This window comes from Papaver somniferum, chromosome 7 (genome assembly GCF_003573695.1).
Source record: "Papaver somniferum cultivar HN1 chromosome 7, ASM357369v1, whole genome shotgun sequence".
Lineage (NCBI taxonomy): Eukaryota > Viridiplantae > Streptophyta > Magnoliopsida > Ranunculales > Papaveraceae > Papaver > Papaver somniferum.
The window spans coordinates 221,142,050-221,161,888 of NC_039364.1; the positions used below are offsets into that span (position 1 = coordinate 221,142,050).

Sequence of the window (19,839 nt, forward strand, 5' to 3'; positions counted from 1 at the left end):
GACAATAAGATTTTTCTTATTTGTTTTCGTATCTCGTGATTTTTGCACATCTTGATCGGCTGAGGTGCGAGTTAGATTAGATTTATCTTTGATAGATTTAATCATATAATCGTGTTGATCAGCAACTATCATTTGGTGGTATTTTTCAATAACCGAATCCGAAAGTTGTGAATCCGAATCTAAGTTATTGATTTGGATTGATCTTGCCCGACAAAGGAGTTTACTAGTTTAAACAGAAGAGCCTTTGTCGAAAGTCAAAACTCAACGAATCGTTTTCTAAAATATTATTGGAGTAGTTACGAAACAACTTTGTTCCTTTACTGTTTCGAAGACGATCAAAAGAAGCTGAGTGCTTAAGATTTTACATTGGTAAAGCAACTCAAGATAGTAATTTTATGTCTTGGGATTCACGTGCGTGATCAGACAGTCGTAAATGCAGGGAACTAAGTAACTAGGTGTGGATTACTTGGTCTCAACTTTACGAAGTTGGCTTTGTTCATTGTATAACAGCTTAATTCTGAGAGTATTCAAAACTGGACTAGGTCCCGGGGTTATTCTGCGTTTGCGATTTCCTCGTTAAAAAAATCTTGTTGTGTCATTTACTTCATTTCCGCATTATAATAATTTTATTATAATAAAGTGAATAACACTTGTACGTTAAACCCTAATCACTTGACATTGATCCTATAGTTAATCGGTCTTGTATCATAACTATTGTCAAGTGAATACCTTGTTGTTGTATTATCTCGACTTTGTCCATAGAAGATCACACTTGGTATCATACTTATAGGTTGAAACGAAAAAAAAGTTGTGTGTGTACACTCGTAATTTCAGAATGATAGAAAAGTTTCAGAGCATTTGAAAAAGTGGGGGTCTAACATCCTTACCCAATATTTCGCTTAGCAATCTATATGGACTAACTCCAATATACTTTCAAGAGAATCAACTAGACAGTCAGACTCAATCTTAAGAAAAGTATATCAAGGAGTTATATCTCAATTTCTCGATTCAATACTTACTCAAGCAAATAGCAATCTGCGAGTCTAATTGAATACAAGAGAAATCACTTGAACGGTAGCAAAAACCAATGTTCAAGGATCAATCAATTTCAATCAACAACCAAAGGTTGGATTTACCAATTGATCGATTCAACGCACAACCTGTGATATTTCAATTATATAACAAAATATAATGCGGAAAAGAAATAACACAGACACCAGAAGTTTTGTTAACGAGGAAACCGCAAATGCAGAAAAACCCCGGGACTAGTCCATATTGAACACACATTGTATTAAGCCACTACAGGCACTAGTCTACTACAAACTAACTTCGGTCTGAATTGTAGTTGAACCCCAATCAATCTCACACTGATCCAAGGTACAGTTGCGCTCCTTACGTCTCTGATCCCAACAGGATACTACGCACTTGATTCCCTTAGATGATCTCATCCACAACTAAGAGTTGCTACGACCCAAAGTCGTAGACTTTAATAAACAAATCTGTATCACACAGAAAAGTCCACAGGAATAGATAAATTTGTCTCCCACAGAAATATCTACGAGTTTTGTTCCGTCTTTTGATAAATCAAGGTGAACAGGAACCAATTGATATATCAGACTTATATTCCCGAAGAACAACCTAGAAATATCAATCACCTCACAATAATCTTAATCGACTAACGAAACAAGATATTATGGATTCACAAATGATGAGACGAAGATGTTCGTGACTACTTTTCTATCTTGCCTGTCGGAGAAATTAATCTCGAGCCAATTTTACAACTGTACTCAATACGATAGAAACAACAAGATCAGATCACGCAACTACAGAGAAAATAGTTGGGTCTGGCTTCACAATCCCAATGAAGTCTTCAAGTCGTTCACCTACATGGTCTCCGTAGAAACCTAAGGTTAAAGGATAATCGACCCTAGCTTATACAACTAGTATCACACAGGAGGTGTGGGAATTAGGTTTCCCAGTTGCTAGAGTTATCCTTTATATAGTCTTCAAATCAGGGTTTGCAATCAATGCTACCTTGGTAACAAAGCATTCAATATTCACCGTTAGATGAAAACTTGATTAGATTCAAGCTAATATCTTTCAACCGTTAGATCGAATCTTAGCTTGTTATACACAAATGAAATGCATGTTCATTTAGGTTTGTGTAATCGTACCTAAAAGTGTACACCTAGTTGGTTCAGCAGTAGTTAACCAAATGGTTAGCCATATGAGCACTTTCATATCAACCTTATTCATCTTCACCGTAACTAGTCCAAATGACTCAAATGAACTAGTTCGAGAGCTATTCAATTGCTTAGATATTATATATACAAGACACAATAGAAGCAAAATTGGTTTTGATTCACTCGAATCGATTCACGATCATTATAGCCACGGTTTGCAAATTGTATTCCTTATTATATAAATATTTTAGTTCATGAACAAACCAATTTTAGAAAGTAGCACACTTAAGTATGCCTACAAGTATGCGTACTTAAGTAACTGGATTTGAGTTTGTTTTGGTTTTCAAACTCAACAGAAATTCACGGACGGGTCTGCATACTTAGGTAACCGGATTGAGTTGGTTTTGATTTCCAGAATCGGCAGAAATTCACGGTCGTGAACTTCCGCCAGTATCTAGTCTCCATCAACCATTTAGTACACACATAAGTATGCATACATTTGGTTCCCGGTTTTGGATTTATACACTAATGTGCGAACACACTATATGCTTACATCCAAAGATGGTTACATGTTCTAAACTCTTTATTTCAATCATTGAAACATTCTTAGAGGATGTTATATAGCGGTTATTCACACACTATTTTTCATCAAAGCGATTTTCAAGAGATTGAAACAATCAACATGACTTTCGTCACTTGTAAAGATGAACTTGGCAAAATCGAAAGCTTACCAACACATATTTCGAGAAATAGATAAGCGAGATCAACTCTGCTCGAAATAGAAAATGTGTATAATCGAAGTCTATATAGCAATATGAATTTTGTCTCAAGATAGGAGATAGAGTAGATTGACTTTTGGGTGATAGATAAGTTTAAGTCTCCACATACCTTTTAGTCGATGAAGTTCCACCAGTTCCTTGAATAGTTCTTCGTCTTTGCATGAGGAACGCCGTGGAGTCTAGTGCTCAACTACACTTTTTATCCTAGTTCGAGGCTTATCTATAAGTAGACCAGAAATCAAGACTTATAGTTTTGGAAACTAAACTTTAAAAACAAGCTTGAGATAGCAACGCTTGCGAGTTCGACAGAGCAGTGCTCTAACAACATTTATAACTTTTTATCCAAAAGAAATCTCATGGGTTATGTTCTTGTCTCCTGCTCAGAGAATCAGATAGGCAGAGAAAGTTTGTATTCATAATAGTATAATCATCGAGGGCTATGTATAATTCGAATAAAATTGCAGACCCTCCCAAGCATATTTTGGTTGTGCTTCTTCCAAATCTTCCAAAGCTTTGAGCCAACCAATTTTTATTACCTAGTAAACATTGGAAAAACACAATTGACCGAGTACTCGTAACACAAACGTTCTTTCGAGCTCCTCCAAATAATTTGGTTAAAATAGTATGGGTTTTCTCGTTTTTTTCCATTGTAGAGTCGTAATTTTTTTCTCCCAAAGACGTATATTCCACCGGAATTTAATCAATGAAGTTGTGACAGTTGTTCATCTTAACTGTACAACTGAAGAAGCTCTTCATATTTCCCACATGACTGTCACTTCACTTGGTCGAATGAAACAATATCTCCCTCATATTAGGAAGTAAAAATATAACGGTGAAACTCCTATATATAAGCAACATTCATAATTTAAATTTTTCACATTCTAAGATGCATATAAAATATATAATTAAGTTCAAAAATCGAATTAGAGAAAAATGAGATTTCTGCATTCGTAGTCCTTAAAATAGAAAGAATTTGCAATGCCCCACTAACGTTCTAGTATTACTTGAACGCCTTGAGTCATATGGTCTTCATGACGTATTAAATAGAAACGCCACCATGAGACTAAGTCCTATAGGCTAGATTGGGTTGCTAGATTAGCCAAAAAGTGTTGCAGTTCAAACAAAAAAAGTTGTTTATTTGTTAACATTAGTTCTCTCTCCTAGCAATTGCTCGTATGTGAACTAATAACGAGATTGTTGCGTTGAATGGTTCAGCGCGATCAAAATCATCTTTTCGTGGAAGGGTTCAGCGTATCTAGATATATTTTTGATCTGACGGCCGAGATTGGTTCAGCGCAACCTAAATTTACTTTTCGCTGAATGATTCACCGCAGCTTCCTAAATCTACTTTTCGCTGGATGATTCGGCGCATCTAGTATGTTACATTAGAACTACCATAGGACTTAGGAGGTTGTCCTAACTGACGCAGACTTCCAATGTAGATGCTAGATTAGAAGACCATCAGACTAAGCCTGAATATCGTCAGACCCGTTTTTGTGACAATATTATGATGATACCGTACACATCATGCGTATATGACTACCCACCTCTTACTTTTTTAAAGTGTTTTTGTTCTCCATTTTGAGATATATGACCACGCAATGCACCTTCTCCGCTCACTTGTTTAACATTACACTCTTAAGCTCGATTCCAAGTGAAACTTTGTCCACTTGAAAAGTTGCCTGATGATTGAACATCTTTACTTCTTATTTTTCCTTTGACTCACTATGATAATCTTTTTTTTAAAGAAAATTTATAAAGGAATTTTGTACAATTCTACCATAAGCTTTTTCATATTCTAGTGTCTTTTTCCATAGTGAACGAGCCCGTTCGCACATCCACCTGGTCAGGCAAATTGGCGAAAATGACAATGCCCTTAGAGCAGTTCCTATGGGATGAACAAACCATCAAGTTTGTTGATTTTGATCCCACTATGGACTCAACAAACATGAAAAATGGATGTTCAAACCAACAAATTTGTTGGTTTGTTCACTAAGTTGAATTATGTAGCGCGCGCTTGATGAAGAGCGGGCGATTGTGCCACAATCACTGGAGTTGGAGGGAAGATCGCTGGAGTTGGAAGGAAGATCGCTGGAGTTTGAAGCAAAACCGCCCCTTGCTTTTCTCTCTGCCAAACCCGGTTATTATATTTAGGGTTTATTTTTTATTATTTGTTAATAATCTGTGGGACCCAACTCTTATTAGTTTATATAAATAAAATCATTAATAGGACCCAACTCTCATTAGTTTATATTAATAAAATCACTAGTGGGACCCTAAAATATCAAATTTGTTCATTTTGTCTTGTTTCTCATAATGAAAAATGCAGTTTATTCATCCACGTGGCTCAACAAAATAATAAGTTCCTTGATTGCCATAGGAATTGCCCTTAGGAATTAGGTAGGTGATAGTTTTAGAGACCACAGTCAAAGGACATAAATGCAATTTAAACAACAAATCAAGGATCACATTGCATTTTATTAAGACACAATGAACAACCAAAACCCTTGAAATAAGACAATTAATTGTTGGTCTTCTTTGTTTTCCCTCTGGACCTTCCCATTTTCCACATTCATTCATAAACCCTAGAAAATAGACTTAAACCCTAGCTACTGTGCTCTCAATGGCGTCGTCTTTGATGAAATCCCTACTTAAAACCTCTTCTTCATCATCCTTAAGCTCTTCTCTTAGATCAGTCATTTCTATACCTTCTCGCTCATACGCTAGGGTTTCAGCAAAAGAGAAGTATCAGAAAGAGAGTGAAAAAGAAGAGGTCGTCCCAGTATTTGAATCAGATGTTTCTGATGCCCCAGCTTCTGGAATCAGTAAACCCTTATCAGAAATCCTTAAAGAACTCAGCAAAAGAATTCCTAATGCACTTATCAAAACCCGTTCTGAAAAGGGGTTTAGCATGAGATATATTCCCTGGTAATCACATTTTTTAAGTTCGTTTTTTTTTCCCCCCTATGTATTTACTGTTTGTTTAGAAGCTAAGAAGATAAAATTCATTTTAAAGCCATGATTGATGTTTAAGCTTAATATTGGTTTATGGTATTAGTAGACTGATTCTAGAAGTTGAATACTGTATTCTTGGGGCCTGACATTCATACTTGAGGTCAGCTTCGGAGCTGTGCTTCACTATATTGCAGATAAGAAGTGCCAGACACATTTGAACTGTTATGTTCTTGTGAGCAAGGCTTAAATTCTTGAATATCTGCTAAGAGAGTTTAATGTTCTTTTGTAAATGAATCATTATAAGAACAATGAGAAATTTAAGTCATGTTATGTTTATTTCTGTGTGATTTGCTTTATGATTAAGAATGTTTGTGTCCAATAGCTTATTTATGTATACATTCATATTGCACACTTAACCTTTGAATTGATAGGGAACTACTATCTTTGTAATGCCCAGGATGTAGCAATGATGCTACCAATGCTCGATACTCCTTGGTTTCAGCTCTACTTTTTATCTTAATTATAGATGGTAGTTACATGTGTGCCGTATTAGTATTTTATCACATTTTCATGTCTAAGTTGATCCTGTATGTGAATCACGTAATCATAAACCACCGCCACTATCTAGCCGGGATATGGATGAAACAAGTAAGGCTTGGTGTCACCATGTCTTAGTCGTTTCAATCATTCTTGCCTCTTTGTTAAAATATTTGGATAACCTTGTATGTGGAACTATAGTAGAAATGTGAAAGCAACGGAATTGTATAAAGTGAAGTGGAGGAAAGTAAATACTGAGTTAGTTTGGAAGATTTGAGATGTAGAGGACTGAATAGGCTCCTAGCTTCTGTTTTGCCAATTAGGTTTAAGTTTTGAATTTCTCCCATAATTGAAAAAACAATAGCTTTGGGTTAAGAATGTACGATATTGGTTTTTGTGGTTTCGGTTGTAGACTTAGACACAACTGTACACAAAAATGATCAGAAAAATTCTTGCTGACAAGTGCGTTACTCGTTTGTTTCGTGCAGGCACATTGTTAATAGAATTCTGAATGTACACGCTCCAGGTATAGTTCAAATTTTTTTTTTGCCTCACTTCGGTAGTCACAACAACATGTTCTGTAACGTATCAAGCTTTTTAAGTTTCTGAGTGTTTTATGTCTTCATTGTTTGTAGAATGGTCAGGTGAGGTTAGGGACATCAAATATTCTGCTGATGGTAAATACGTATCTGTCATATATCGTGTTACACTATATGGAACTGATGCCAAGGTATAATTTTCACACTATATTTCGATATACATGTGTTGCAACTTGCGTGTAACCGTGTATTCATAGTGAAATGGAATCCTTTGGAATGGAAATTGCTACTGTGCCAGAAAATCCCGAAACATGATAAGACAGAGTAAAATTTTGAGATGCGAAGACATTTAATGATGTAATTGATAAAACAGACGATGAAAATATCTCACGTTATGTTCATGTTCTCTTTCTCTTCTTAATCTCGTTAGCTTATGAGTTATGATGTCTTTTGCTATCTTGTCTATCTTCAGTCGAGTTGCTTCATACCAATTTATAGAATTACATTGAACTGAACTACTGGTACATATGCTTTATAGAGATGCTTTGGTCAAGTATTAGGATTAGCAGTATCTACACTTTCAACTTGCAGCAAATAACTTTCCTCTCTGGTTTTGAGTGTTGTCAGTGATCTATGAGGTTCTTCATTCTTGGAATTGACCATATTTACATAACTGCCATCAGATTCTTTTGTTTTCCATTTTGTTTAGCAATCATGCTTCTTTGTGGGGTGTCTTGGTTGCTGATGACTTGAAAACTTGAAACAGATTTATAGAGAATCGACTGGAACTGTATCTGTAGATGACAAGATCTCTGGAGATCCAGTTCAGAAGGCAGAATCAATGGCGTTTCGTCGTGCTTGTGCACGCCTTGGTCTGGGGCTTCATCTGTATCATGATGATCTGTCATAAAAATGAAGAGAAGATGCAACAGTTTTCTCCTAGGATTAACTTTTTGCGCCTATCTGGATCACTTACTTTGGTTCAACTTTTAAGAATTCAAAACCATAGTCCGACGGATGTTGGTGAGGGCATGTGGATGTGTTCTCGGTGTTCTCTTGTTTATATCGGCAAGACTAGTCTTTTAGTGTTGATGTGTTAGTTGACAACAATTGCAAATTTTACATGTATATTTTGGCTAATATATCTTGCAAATTGTCTGTTGAGAATGTAAAGAACTTAAAATGTACTTTGCATGAATTTTGAAATGACCTTGAGCTCAAAAACAAGGTGTTTTCAAAGAATGCTTTCTGAGGTCACAAGAGGCTACGCTGTCTTTTACTGCTTTTTGATTTTAAGAGATTGAAATTTTAACGGACAAAACAGAAGAGGATAGATCAGATTTTTTTTTTTCTTTTTTCCTTTTATACTGTAAAGAGCACAATATAGAAGAGGTATCCCTGATACTTCTCAATGACTAAATACAGATTTTTTTCACATTTGCAGGCACAAAAGCCATGAACTAGTATTACAACAAGCATCCAAAACATTTCATAGTTTAAACAAATTGCAGTAGACACTAAATTGAGTGCTCTCATAGACAAATCTCTGTTAAATTGGTAAATTTTGAGAAACGCTGCAAACCTGTAGCAGTTCCAAGCTGCAAGGACATCCGACACAGAAAATTAAGAAATCTTTATTTATATTCAAACTTCTGCGGTTTCAAACAAGAACACAACTCAAGTATCAAGTAAAGCACAAAATACTTAGAAAACAGAATCGGAACTACAGTAAAACATAAGAAAGTTTCAGAGAACCCCAAACTAGCTGATGATCTCGTGGAAACCTAGTTGTTTTCCTTAAGTTCTTTACTGTAGCAGACCCCAAGGCCTACAACACCTAATTTATAGGGAAAATGAAGCAATATAACAAATGATAGGGTAGTTATCCCAGACACTCGTCAAGATAGATGACACGATCAAAATAAGGATTCTTGTCAAGCATCAGTTGTTAGATACCACAAAGACAAAAATAGTGAGGAAACAGGTAAAACATTCTGATATATGAAGCACATCATGACATAAAGTCTTATTCGGTAGTAATGACTTCAGAGTCTCACCTTGCATATTATTTCTTTGGCATGTGAATCACACAGCGTAAACATTTCCCTTCTCTCATCAGCTCGAAGGCGTTATTGATATCCTCAAATGCCAAGTTGTGAGTAATGAACTCGTCAACTTGAATTTCCTGCAAATAAATAACTCAAATATTACCAGTTGACACATCCCATCTAGATTTTTTTAAAATTTGAGTTTCTTGCAGCATCCATTCCTTAACCAGTTGATACATTTACGAGAGTACAAGTTCACTTTTTAAGCCTGATTCATCGAATTCAAGTTCAAAGAAAATTGGTGGATCTAAGATTGTATCTATAGACTATAGGTATATAGTATCATCTTCGTCTCCTCTGTGTTTTTCTTCCGTGGGTATCAAACCAAATAATTCATTACAACTACCTGACATTTACGCAATACTAACCTTTTTCATGTACATATCCACCAATGATGGAAGATCCGATTTTGGTTTCCATCCTCCAAATAAAGTACCCTTCAAAGTCTTGCCAGATAAAAGTAATCCATAATGGGTCTTAGTCTCTGGATTTACTTTTGGCACACCAAGAGTAATAGTCACACCCCAACCCTGAAGAAACAACAAAAACAATAAAACAAAACTAGTTTTTTTTTTCCTTAAGACATACAAAGCTAGTTGAGTAGAGCAGCTAATGAGCTAAATACAATTTGGGTCACAGTTTTAAAGAAAATTTACGTCGCAACATGATTGCAGGGCAGTAGTTATCATTTCTGTGTCACCAATGCATTCAAAAGAATAATCAGCCCCTCCATCAGTGATACGCTTGATAACCTGGAAATGAAGTGTTAAATTTTTTTATTATCCTTTCACAGATCACTGCCCAAAAAGGTTCCCCATCACAACAATAGCTAGTGGCTAGTGAATAACCCACACATGAACAGCATAATTAAAGAAGAAAGATCAAGTGTAGCCTGAGAAGCGTGCTTCCAAGATAGTATTGAACTTAAAAAATGCGACTTAGCAGTTTCAAAATGCGTTCTTGGAATGAAATGAGAATGTACAAAATACCTGTTGAACGGGTTCACCACAATCAGCTGGATTTATAAAGTCCGTCACACCAAATGCCTTTCCTGCATCAAGAACCACCATATCAACAGATCAGAATTTTGTGTAAACAGAAACAGACAGCACAAGATGCTAGAAGCTGAGCTTTTGATTACCTTTTTCGTACTTTTCAGGATTAGTATCAATCCCAATTATTCTAGATGCGCCTCTTAGTCTAGCACCTTGTGCAACCTATTCATACAAAAATTTAAAACCAATCCGTAGTGTGTCTCTCATTATGGAAGTAAAAACTATTCCAAAAATTGGAGCTCCTACGAGTTGTCATAAAGTTCCCAATGATAGAATATCAGCCTATAATCATGCTCTGCAATTCCTTATTAGCTGTAATCAATTTTTATGTGAACATGCTTAATACCTTATGCTGATATGTAGTTCTATGCATGCTCTAGGATCGAATATTCTACAACTGAAAACACTTGACATGAAGTAGATCGGAAGTATAAGTGCATACCTTGGATCTAGCTAAACAGTAGAAAGAAAAACTTGTAGGCAGACACTTCCAATTCTATCTTCTCTTATTCTTTAATGATGGAAAAATTTCTTTATAAACAAGAGCTAGAATGGAGTCCACCTCATGCTATGAAAGACATGTGTCATTCAACCTTCCATCAACGGTTGAAAAAACAGCCTCACATAACATTGTTATAACTAGTATGCCATTCCAAATAGTATAAGAGATACTTATCATTATGTACTCTTAAACATTCATGATTAACATGAACAAACCTTAATCTCATTGATTAGGATTAGTACTAATCCAGTTTAAAGGAATACAAATCATGTTTTGTTGCTAAACCAACATAGAGACTAACACCCAATACTTACAGAAAGGCCAACAGTTCCAAGGCCGAAAATAGCTACATTTGATCCTTCGGATATGTCAGCAACCTTCCAAGCAGCACCAAGACCTAGTAAAACGAAACCGAATTATCAAATGTATTCATCGCTGACCAAATTATATAAGCTAAGTGGCAGCTAAGAATGTTGGCATTTCAAGCAATACAAAAAAGAACAAAAGGGAACTGAAGTGTTTGATCCGCTAACAAGATTATCTTCGAAAGGTACAAACTTACCCGCAGCCACTCCACAACTGAGCAAGCAAATTTTCTCTAATGGCACAGTTGAGCTAATTTTAACTGCGCATCCCGAATGCACCACTGTATATTCACTAAAACTTGAAACAGCACAGTAATGATAAACGGGTTTTCCTTTTATTGAGAAGCGAGTTTTTTGATCACTATGCATTAGCCCTCTCCTTTCCATTCCCAATACTTGGCACATATTGCTCTTCCCGGAGGTGCAGTGTTTGCATGTCATGCATTCTCCAGTGAATACCGTGATTACATGATCACCCTGTTTGAACTCAGTGACTCCTTCTCCAATGCTCTCAACTATCCTGTCAAGTTGATGGGATTTAGCTTAGAGGTCACACAGTACATTATTGGAAAATATACAAGCGCCAAAAAAGCTTTTTTACAAAACTTTATCTCATGACATTGATAGAAAGGACATTTCTTGTCCTTACTCTAATTTCTTGATCAGGTCATTGATAGAGGAGTCACGGTTGAGTTGACTGATATGAGTTTAGGGTCATCTAAGTTGAGTTTTATACTTGGGGTCATGGACTCATGGTCAATCCAGGAGCATTGTACCATGGCTTGAATTAGGAAGTGCAAGATAGTTGCAACAAAGTTTTGACAAAATAATATTTGGATACTTGAGTCGTATGGGATTTCCCCATGCCAACTTTGCTAAAAAATGTATTACAATAATCAAATGAAAAGAAGAAAAGAAATAAAGAACACACCCTGACGCCTCATGCCCAAAAATCCGAGGAAATAGGGGAGCGAAAGCCTGCCAAAATCACCAGAAATTATGAAATGTTTGTGTTGAATAACACTATAATCTTGAATTAACCCAAAGATACCCCTCCCTTTAGAACCCTATCCTAGAAAACCAAAAATTCTACCACACTGAAAAATGAGTGTACAGTTTCTTTACGATGATTCTGAACTATTCGTCTTTTTATTATTCAACTTGGAGAGAATGATGCTGAGCTGATATAAGTTTCATACCTAGAACTCAACTACCCAAGAATCTAAATGTTCAAATGGAGGATGACTATAACAAATGCTCTATTTAAAATTAAAAGAGAATGTTAATGGGAAAACAGGTATTGCACACATCTTTCCTGAATTAGTAGCTTAGATGTGTGAGCTGATATAAGTTTCATACCTAGATCTTTCCTGAAGCTGCAGTGTTCCAGAACTAGTAACTAATTCGGAAATGAATATGAAATTCGTAACATTAGCTCATTCAACGAATCAAGGCTTACTGAACTAGTGTTCTCAGGTCTAAACTCAAGTGCATAATTGAAGATGCCATAGCACCCATAATCGATGAATCAAGACTAACAAACCATTATCACACATATCTCTTTGAGATGTGCATTAAGTATGTTTTGTATGATAAAATGCTAATCGCCTAATCCTATCTAGCAAATCCGTTAAAAGAAGTACATTTTCGTATTGAAAAGATTATATTTGTATGTTAGAATTATTTTCTCACTAGACATCCAAAAAAGTGTAAAGACATTAAAAGTAATTACAAATACCTCTGACTCCCATTGAGTGACATCGCTGCGGCAAAGGGATGTGCAAACAACTTTAATACGAATTTCCATGGGTTGAGGTGGATCAACCTCAACTTCCTCTATTACCATTGCTTCTCCTCTTCCCCATGCAACAGCAGCTGTAAAATTCAGAGCACAAATACACAAACAAAAAATAAATACAGACCCAAGAGACACAAATTAGAAGTGGAAAATATGAAGAAATTATAAAATTTTAAGCAGAAGCTATAAATAAAATTGTAGAAATTCAAAGAAGATATATGAAATGAGATTCCGTTACCTTTGCAGGTAATGGTGGACATTTCTAATAGCAAATGAATGAAACTGGAATTCTGAAAATGAGGAGAGAGAGAGAGAGAGAGAGAGAGAGAGAGAGAGAGAGAGAGAGCTTTTATAGAGGAGCTGGTGGTAGGTAAGGGAATTAGGACTACCAACCTCCACTCTCTATGGAGGTCAGCCACTATTACATTAGAAGGGTAAATTCCAGAAAGTTAGTTGACCTCAGTTTAATTTAGAAAAAAAAAAACACCAGTGTAATTCAGCTAAGCTCAAGACTTAAAGAGGGCACTGTAGATCTTTTTTTAAAAAAATAAAAAATCTTTCCATTATTGGAAGAATCTTGGGCTTAATAACAGCACGGTCAGAAACAATATTCGAAGTAAAGAAGATTCTGAGGCTAATCAACAGAACAGCCATTCTTCCTTCTGGGCAAGAAGAAATTTTGGAGAACCCTTCTGCTTCAGCTCTTGCTTTTGAAAAAAAGGAAGAATACCACTAGGAAGTTGAAAAGTGAGGTTTCTTCCTTTATGGTAAGAAGAAATGCGCTGAGAGATGGACCAGACAATGAACTTGAAATTTAGAGATGTTTCAGACCTGAATAATAAATCTACTCACAAAATGTACATCACAATCTCAAGACAAACAAACTGTGGTTCTTGTTTTCACCTTAAGAGGTTAATAAGAGAATTTGAGTTTTAGTTAACAATGCCATTGAAGTTCAGAGGAACTTTTTGATACACTTCCTTTGACAAGACTAAAGTAGGATTGTAACAAATCAATGTGTACCAAGTACTTCAATGTTAATATATTTTTGGCTTCAAAACATGGGTCTGCAAGCTTGTTTCCGACCAAAAAAAAGTGTCAATAGATGTTTGCCATCATCATTCATCGTCGTCTGGATCAACATCCTTAACCTTCACGTCAGCGTCTTCTCCAAATTGAATGCAATTGTCAATTTGTGCTAGGACATGTCTAATACTGCAAATGACAAAAAAAAGATTCAAATCAATAACTGCACCGTGCATAGATTCCACATCTAGGTGGTTCGTTCGAGAGAGAGAGATTACCTGCTCTCCTTCCTCAAGTCGAGAGGCATAAAGCTCACCATGCTATACTCATCAACCTAGTTTCCACCAAAAGGGTCAGTATTCCGTAAAAATGATCCCAAAATGATAAGACATTCAAGAGTAGAGAATGAAAATACAACACCAGTTCAGGGGTGGGATACATACTAGTTCAATCAAAGCTTTATTCAACTTTTGAAACTGAGGTGCCATACATTGATTTAATTCTGCTAATAGAACAGTTGGTTCAGGATCTAGATAACTGCAAGCAGTAAAAAAATATACAAAGATTATTATGACATCAAGAGGCGACATATGATAGGAAGATAATACAAAAAGAAATGAAATCCATAGTATAGAGGGCACCCACTCGTTAATTCCCCTTTTATCTCTCACAAGATCCATCTTGGAAAGAATGTTGATATGGGGTAGCTCAAGCTGAACCATTGCGGAAAGCGAAGCCATACAACCACTTATAAATTTGGTCACATCTGTCATGAACTGTTACAGGCACAATTTTAAAATGTTTAGGCTAAGAGAAGTCTGATGTTATACTCTCATAGAAGAAAAAAGTTTAACTAAGAGTCTAAGACGAAGACAAACCTGTGAGTCAAGCAAGTAGACAACACAAACGTTGTAATTCTTGCGCTTCAAATGCTCCACAAAGTTACGAAGAACAGGAACATGAGAAAAGAGTTCTATCTGACCTGTACAGGACAAAAGAGTAAGAAGTCCTTATGATCCAGAAAATGCAAAACATGAGAAGAAAACTCCTTGTACATCCGAGGTTCACTCAGACACTGGTGATAGTATATCAGGAATGATACATGAAAGAATCAACATAGACAGGCTTATTAAGACTAATATCACATAAACTGACATGAATTTCTGAACCACAAGCCAAATGAATAATCATCCTTACTAAGTTCACAAGCAACATCCACAACTAGAAGCAACAATATGCCAAAAACATATATCACAGATATAAAGAAAAAGAAAACTATAATAATGAGGTTCACTCAGAAATATAACATAGAAACTAAAGTGCGGAACAGGAAATACCTGGGCAATCAAAAACAAGATAGTCATCATCCAAGTAGTTTTCCAACTCCTCGTCCAACCAATCATGCAAATTATCTTCAAGGTGCCTGGACGCGACAGTCAAGGGAATCCAAATTGTACAAGGAAAATTAGATAGTGATTAACGAATCTATTTCATGACAGGAGTAAATGGGGGAAAAATGCAGCCTAAACTAGTATAAAATAGACAAGAATCAATTTAGTTGGGAGGATACTCCATGCAATAGATAAGTCCTCCATTAGGACCTAGTCCAAGTTCCTCCATAACATCCTCCAAAGATATGAGTTCTCTTATATCTGAAAACAAATAAACCCCCAGATTATATACAAATGAAAAAAAGAACCCATAGAAAACATATCCAAAAAATAACAACAACAGAAAAAGGATTCTCAGTTCAATTACCCATAGCTACAGGATAGTCGAAATTCTCTGCTGCCGGATCAAGGTTCACAATATTGATCCTTCGCCCAACTGTTTCACAGTGTTGGTACAAACCAGAACAGTATGTCGACTGATTGAATCAAACATAAGAATAAACACAAAATCAGCTCGACAAATTTCAGCGTATCAATGAATTTTACAGTAAATGAAAAACTAAAATTCAATACAGAAACTAAAAATTACCTTTCCACTACCAGCAGGACCGATGACTAGCTGTGCGTAACCCATGATAAAAATAAACTATGTGTATTTCCAAAACCCTAGATTTTTTCTATAACTAATTGACGAATGAAGAACGAAAGAAACTGAAGAATCTAAAAACCCTAGTAACTGCAACAGCAGCGTAAGCAGCACACCAAATAGCAGCAGCAAATAAGAAGTTGAGAACGTTTGAAAAGTTCATAATCCTTTCTCAATCGCCTCTTTCATCAACCTCCGAACCCTAAAACCTCTGCAACAGTTTCGGAGAGGAGAAGAAAAGAGAACCGCAGTCTACTAGTTGATTAAGACCGGTTTTGCATGACTCACACTAAAATACTCCTGTACTTTGACTAAAGGGACGAATTGATAACTACACGGGCTCCGCGGCCCTACAATGCCCTACATTGAATCATTGATTGATTAGGTGACACCGTGACAGGTTCAGGTTGCCCATCTCTTCGGCCCTCCGTCCCTGCAGGTTACAGCAACTTACATGCCGAGATTGATAACGCCATAGATTTCGAGCCCCTTGTAACGCGGTCGGGATATCGGAAACAGAAGTCGTAAATTTTATAGCGCGTTTGAATACCATATTTAGAAATATTTTGCTTCACAAAAAAAAAAGAAAAAAATCTTTTAGAAATCGTTTTGAAATTTTATACCCAAACTAACTTTTTTTTTTTATGACTTAATAGAAATCGAAATGATACTTCCAATGTGTATCCAAACAAGTTCTTACCATGAACACAAGTTCTAAACAAAACTATTTTGCTTCCAAAAAGTGAACTTTTTTTGTTTCTAAAAGTCATTCTGAAATTCTTTACCCAAACAGGCAATTAGCAAATCTAGAGACATGGGAGCTAATTTAGTACACATGGGTCCGTTTTTCTCGTCATGGCAAATTTTGGGTGATGGATTGGGCAAATTTTGGGTCATAGTAGCACTGCAGGTTTCACAGTGCACTTAAACGCTATAAAACAATTCCTTAACAGTCATGTAACATGGCAGCTCAGGGGATTCTATTCAAGTAATGCTAAATTGGTTGAACTAGTCAGTGTGGGAGGCGCCGGTGAATCCCTAGTTAAACCACAAAGAAAAATTACACCCAAATGAATACATATAGCAAAAATATTTCATTAAGTTTGGCAAGGCAAAATGAATACATGTAGAAAATGGAACTCCAACTTTGCTCAGGAACTTTGGCAGGAAAAGATGTAATCAGCTTTTCTTTTTTCTAGAGTGCATAACTAATCTTGAAGCGCTATGTTCATGATTTTTTCACTAATACAAGCATCATGACACGGCTACTGCGATAATCAGGATGCCAATTTGTCTGGTCGACACGACCAATTACAAACTCCTCCATTGCCAGTTCTAGGAAGTACTCAATAACAGCATCTGCAGTAAGTATTCGATCAGAACATAGAAACTACAAGACTTTCATTTTGGTTAGGATTGCAGATGAAACCAAAGAGAGAGATGATAACATAGTACAACTTTGAGTATACCACGAGAGAAAAAAATGCCCTAAAATTCTTACCATTACGAAGCTCTCCGGTCAAAAATATTGTTGTTTGTGATCCGCAAAGTTGTCGTAGAGTAACCAACAGATCTGTCACTGCCCCTTCACTGTAAATTACGTCTGATGCAAGTACTGAAACACAAAAAGTTTTTCATAGCTAAGGTACCCATACGATCTACACCAATAGCTTAAAACTTGACATTCGATATTATAAAACTGATCCATTCAGAATAATCTACTCGTCGTGAAGAAGCTAAATCCACAAAACGAAGTGTTTATTGTGTAAGCCGCCCTTAACCTTAATCAATCTTCAATATTAAAGATGCAAGTCACTATATTATATAAACACAAAATAAATTATGGACCGTAAGCACTTTGGTTTACATGAAATTTAAGGTCCACATAGCTCTTATACATCGAATTTGAAATGAACTATCAGTTGACATTCCTACTAATTCGCGGAAAATAGATTACAAAGAGAGGTTGGAAATTCAGAATACCATAATCAGGTGGAGGTTCAATCAACTCAGCATCAGGATCCTCACCCCATGTAAGCTCAGTTACAGTTGCAGAACCACGTGTATCCCAAGTACTCACATTGGCTTCGACATTCTTCTTTAGAAGTTTCAACCGATCAAAAAGATCAGTGAGAATAACTTGACCGCCCAAAAGAGCTGCAACGCAACTGATTCAAACACAGTAAGCACAATGTCAAGCAACAAAATACTTGAAGACTACATTACCAGACACCTCTCTTGCCTTACAGCTTAGCAAACAAGTTAGCTGGAAACAATCTTCTGCGAAAAATGCAACATTAATCAGAAGAAAATATACACTTTGATATCTATAGGGTAAATTAACATTTCTTTTAAGAAATTCGGAGAATGCCACATTAAGCTTACTAAGTTCAAAGTTGTAAAGTGTCAGCGATTGTGGCACCAATAAGCCACAATCTTTCTTCTTCTAAGCAACAATAAAATCCCGTTTCAACCATGATCACACCGAGTCAAATCGTGAGATTCATCACTCAACCAGCATACAAATCATTATAGAAAACCCACTTTCAAAAATTCAAAAACAATGCAAAAGAGAAGAAAGCTGAACTCATTAACCCATTTCAATAATGGCTATTCCGAACCGACTCGTCCGATTCTCTATACAATTAACCTAATTAGCTTTCAAGTGAAGAGGGTGTTAGAGAGAGATTACCCAACTAAACCGCAACCAGAGCCGATTTCGACAATCTTCTTAGACTGCAGGATCAGAGAAGAAGAATCAACAGAGTGTTCTAAGAATTTGCCCAAAACAACACCACTATCCCACATAACAGCTCCAGTGACACCAGGTGTAGACATGGAAGAAGGTGATTGAATGATGGAGATACGATGACCACAAGATTCAAGATCAAGGTTAAGTGAAGATTGTTGAACTAAAGCATTCTGTTTATAAAGAGTTGGTTGTTGAATCGCCCATAATAATAATATCTCTTCTGCTGGGTCACGAACGATTCGAATCGGTACCTTATATGATCCAATTTCTATCAGCTCTTCTTCTTCTTCGTCTTCCTCGTTCAAAACTGAATTTACTTCCATGAGTTTTTTTTTAGTTCTGCGTGATGGTGGGAAAACTTGTGGTTACGTTCTTCAGAGAGGGGTGAGAAGTAGGCAGAGCGGCATAGGATCTAAAAAATCACAATTGATAAAGGGGATACCAGATTCCTCTGGGTTGATACCATTGCAGATATAAAAAATGCCTCTCTCTTCGTATAAGGCGACCCAATTTCCAATCTCTTGGCCAGGGTCAAAGCACCAGACCAGCAGCGCCAACCTGATGGGTGATTGTTGGAATCTTGCACTAGTGAACAACAACACTAGATGTATTAAAGTAATATATACAAAAGATGCGGGGTATAACAACCTCACCCAATATTTCGATTAGCAATCTGTATGGACTAACTCTAATATACTTTTAAGAGAATCAACTAGACAGTCAGACTCAATCTTAATAAAAAGTATATCAAGGAGTTAATATCTCTATCTCTCGATTTGATCTTTACTCAAGAAAATGGAAATATGCGAGTCTTTATCAAATACTAGAGATATAAAGGATGGTACCAAAGACCAATATCCAAGGATCAATCAATTTCCAATCAACAACCAAAGGTTGGATTTCACAATTGATCGATACAACGCACAACCTGTGATATTTCAATTATATAACAAAATATAATGCTGGAATAGAAATAACACAGATACCAGAAGTTTTGTTAACGAGGAAACCGCAAATGCAGAAAAACCTCGGGACCTAGTCCAGATTGAACACCACACTGTATTAAGCCGCTGCAGACACTAGCCTACTACAAACTAACTTCGGTTTGGACTGTAGTTGAACCCTAATCAATCTCACACTGATTCAAGGTACAGTTGCGCTCCTTACGTCTCTGATCCCATCAAGATACTACGCACTTGACTC

At 36.3% G+C, this 19,839-nt stretch overlaps 4 protein-coding genes across 5 annotated transcripts; 1 reads left to right on the forward strand and 3 right to left on the reverse strand.

The window, feature by feature from the left end:
- The first annotated feature begins 5,500 nt into the window (after positions 1-5,500).
- On the forward strand, positions 5,501-8,308 carry LOC113299634 (DNA repair RAD52-like protein 1, mitochondrial). Its single transcript, XM_026548696.1, has 4 exons — positions 5,501-5,890; positions 6,943-6,980; positions 7,090-7,184; positions 7,760-8,308. The coding sequence occupies exons 1-4, from the start codon at positions 5,586-5,588 to the stop codon at positions 7,901-7,903; spliced, it is 582 nt and encodes a 193-aa protein (XP_026404481.1). The 5' UTR covers positions 5,501-5,585; the 3' UTR covers positions 7,904-8,308.
- Positions 8,309-8,351: 43 nt separating this feature from the next.
- Positions 8,352-13,176, reverse strand: LOC113299633 (alcohol dehydrogenase-like 6). Its single transcript, XM_026548695.1, has 11 exons — positions 13,060-13,176; positions 12,762-12,898; positions 11,955-12,001; positions 11,221-11,543; positions 10,973-11,055; positions 10,243-10,318; positions 10,091-10,152; positions 9,758-9,853; positions 9,470-9,631; positions 9,051-9,178; positions 8,352-8,591 (listed from the first exon to the last, which is right to left on the reverse strand). Exons 1-10 carry the CDS (start codon positions 13,079-13,081, stop codon positions 9,059-9,061), a joined length of 1,128 nt encoding a protein of 375 aa, XP_026404480.1. The 5' UTR covers positions 13,082-13,176; the 3' UTR covers positions 8,352-8,591; positions 9,051-9,058.
- A 466-nt stretch (positions 13,177-13,642) lies between these two features.
- LOC113299635 (GPN-loop GTPase 3-like) lies at positions 13,643-16,165 on the reverse strand. The gene is made up of 9 exons (XM_026548697.1): positions 15,828-16,165; positions 15,606-15,714; positions 15,418-15,499; positions 15,185-15,270; positions 14,726-14,829; positions 14,493-14,623; positions 14,291-14,384; positions 14,126-14,181; positions 13,643-14,036 (listed from the first exon to the last, which is right to left on the reverse strand). Exons 1-9 carry the CDS (start codon positions 15,870-15,872, stop codon positions 13,940-13,942), a joined length of 804 nt encoding a protein of 267 aa, XP_026404482.1. The 5' UTR covers positions 15,873-16,165; the 3' UTR covers positions 13,643-13,939.
- Positions 16,166-16,900: 735 nt separating this feature from the next.
- Positions 16,901-19,110, reverse strand: LOC113299636 (protein N-lysine methyltransferase METTL21A-like). 2 transcript variants are annotated; one of them, XM_026548698.1, is made up of 5 exons: positions 18,577-19,110; positions 18,132-18,164; positions 17,868-18,052; positions 17,386-17,499; positions 16,901-17,243 (listed from the first exon to the last, which is right to left on the reverse strand). In XM_026548698.1, exons 1-5 carry the CDS (start codon positions 18,957-18,959, stop codon positions 17,113-17,115), a joined length of 846 nt encoding a protein of 281 aa, XP_026404483.1. In that variant the 5' UTR covers positions 18,960-19,110; the 3' UTR covers positions 16,901-17,112. The 2 variants fall into 2 exon arrangements, with proteins under 2 accessions (XP_026404483.1, XP_026404484.1); XM_026548699.1 differs by lacking the exon at positions 18,132-18,164 and having other exon boundaries at positions 18,577-19,104.
- Between the last annotated feature and the right edge of the window lie 729 nt (positions 19,111-19,839).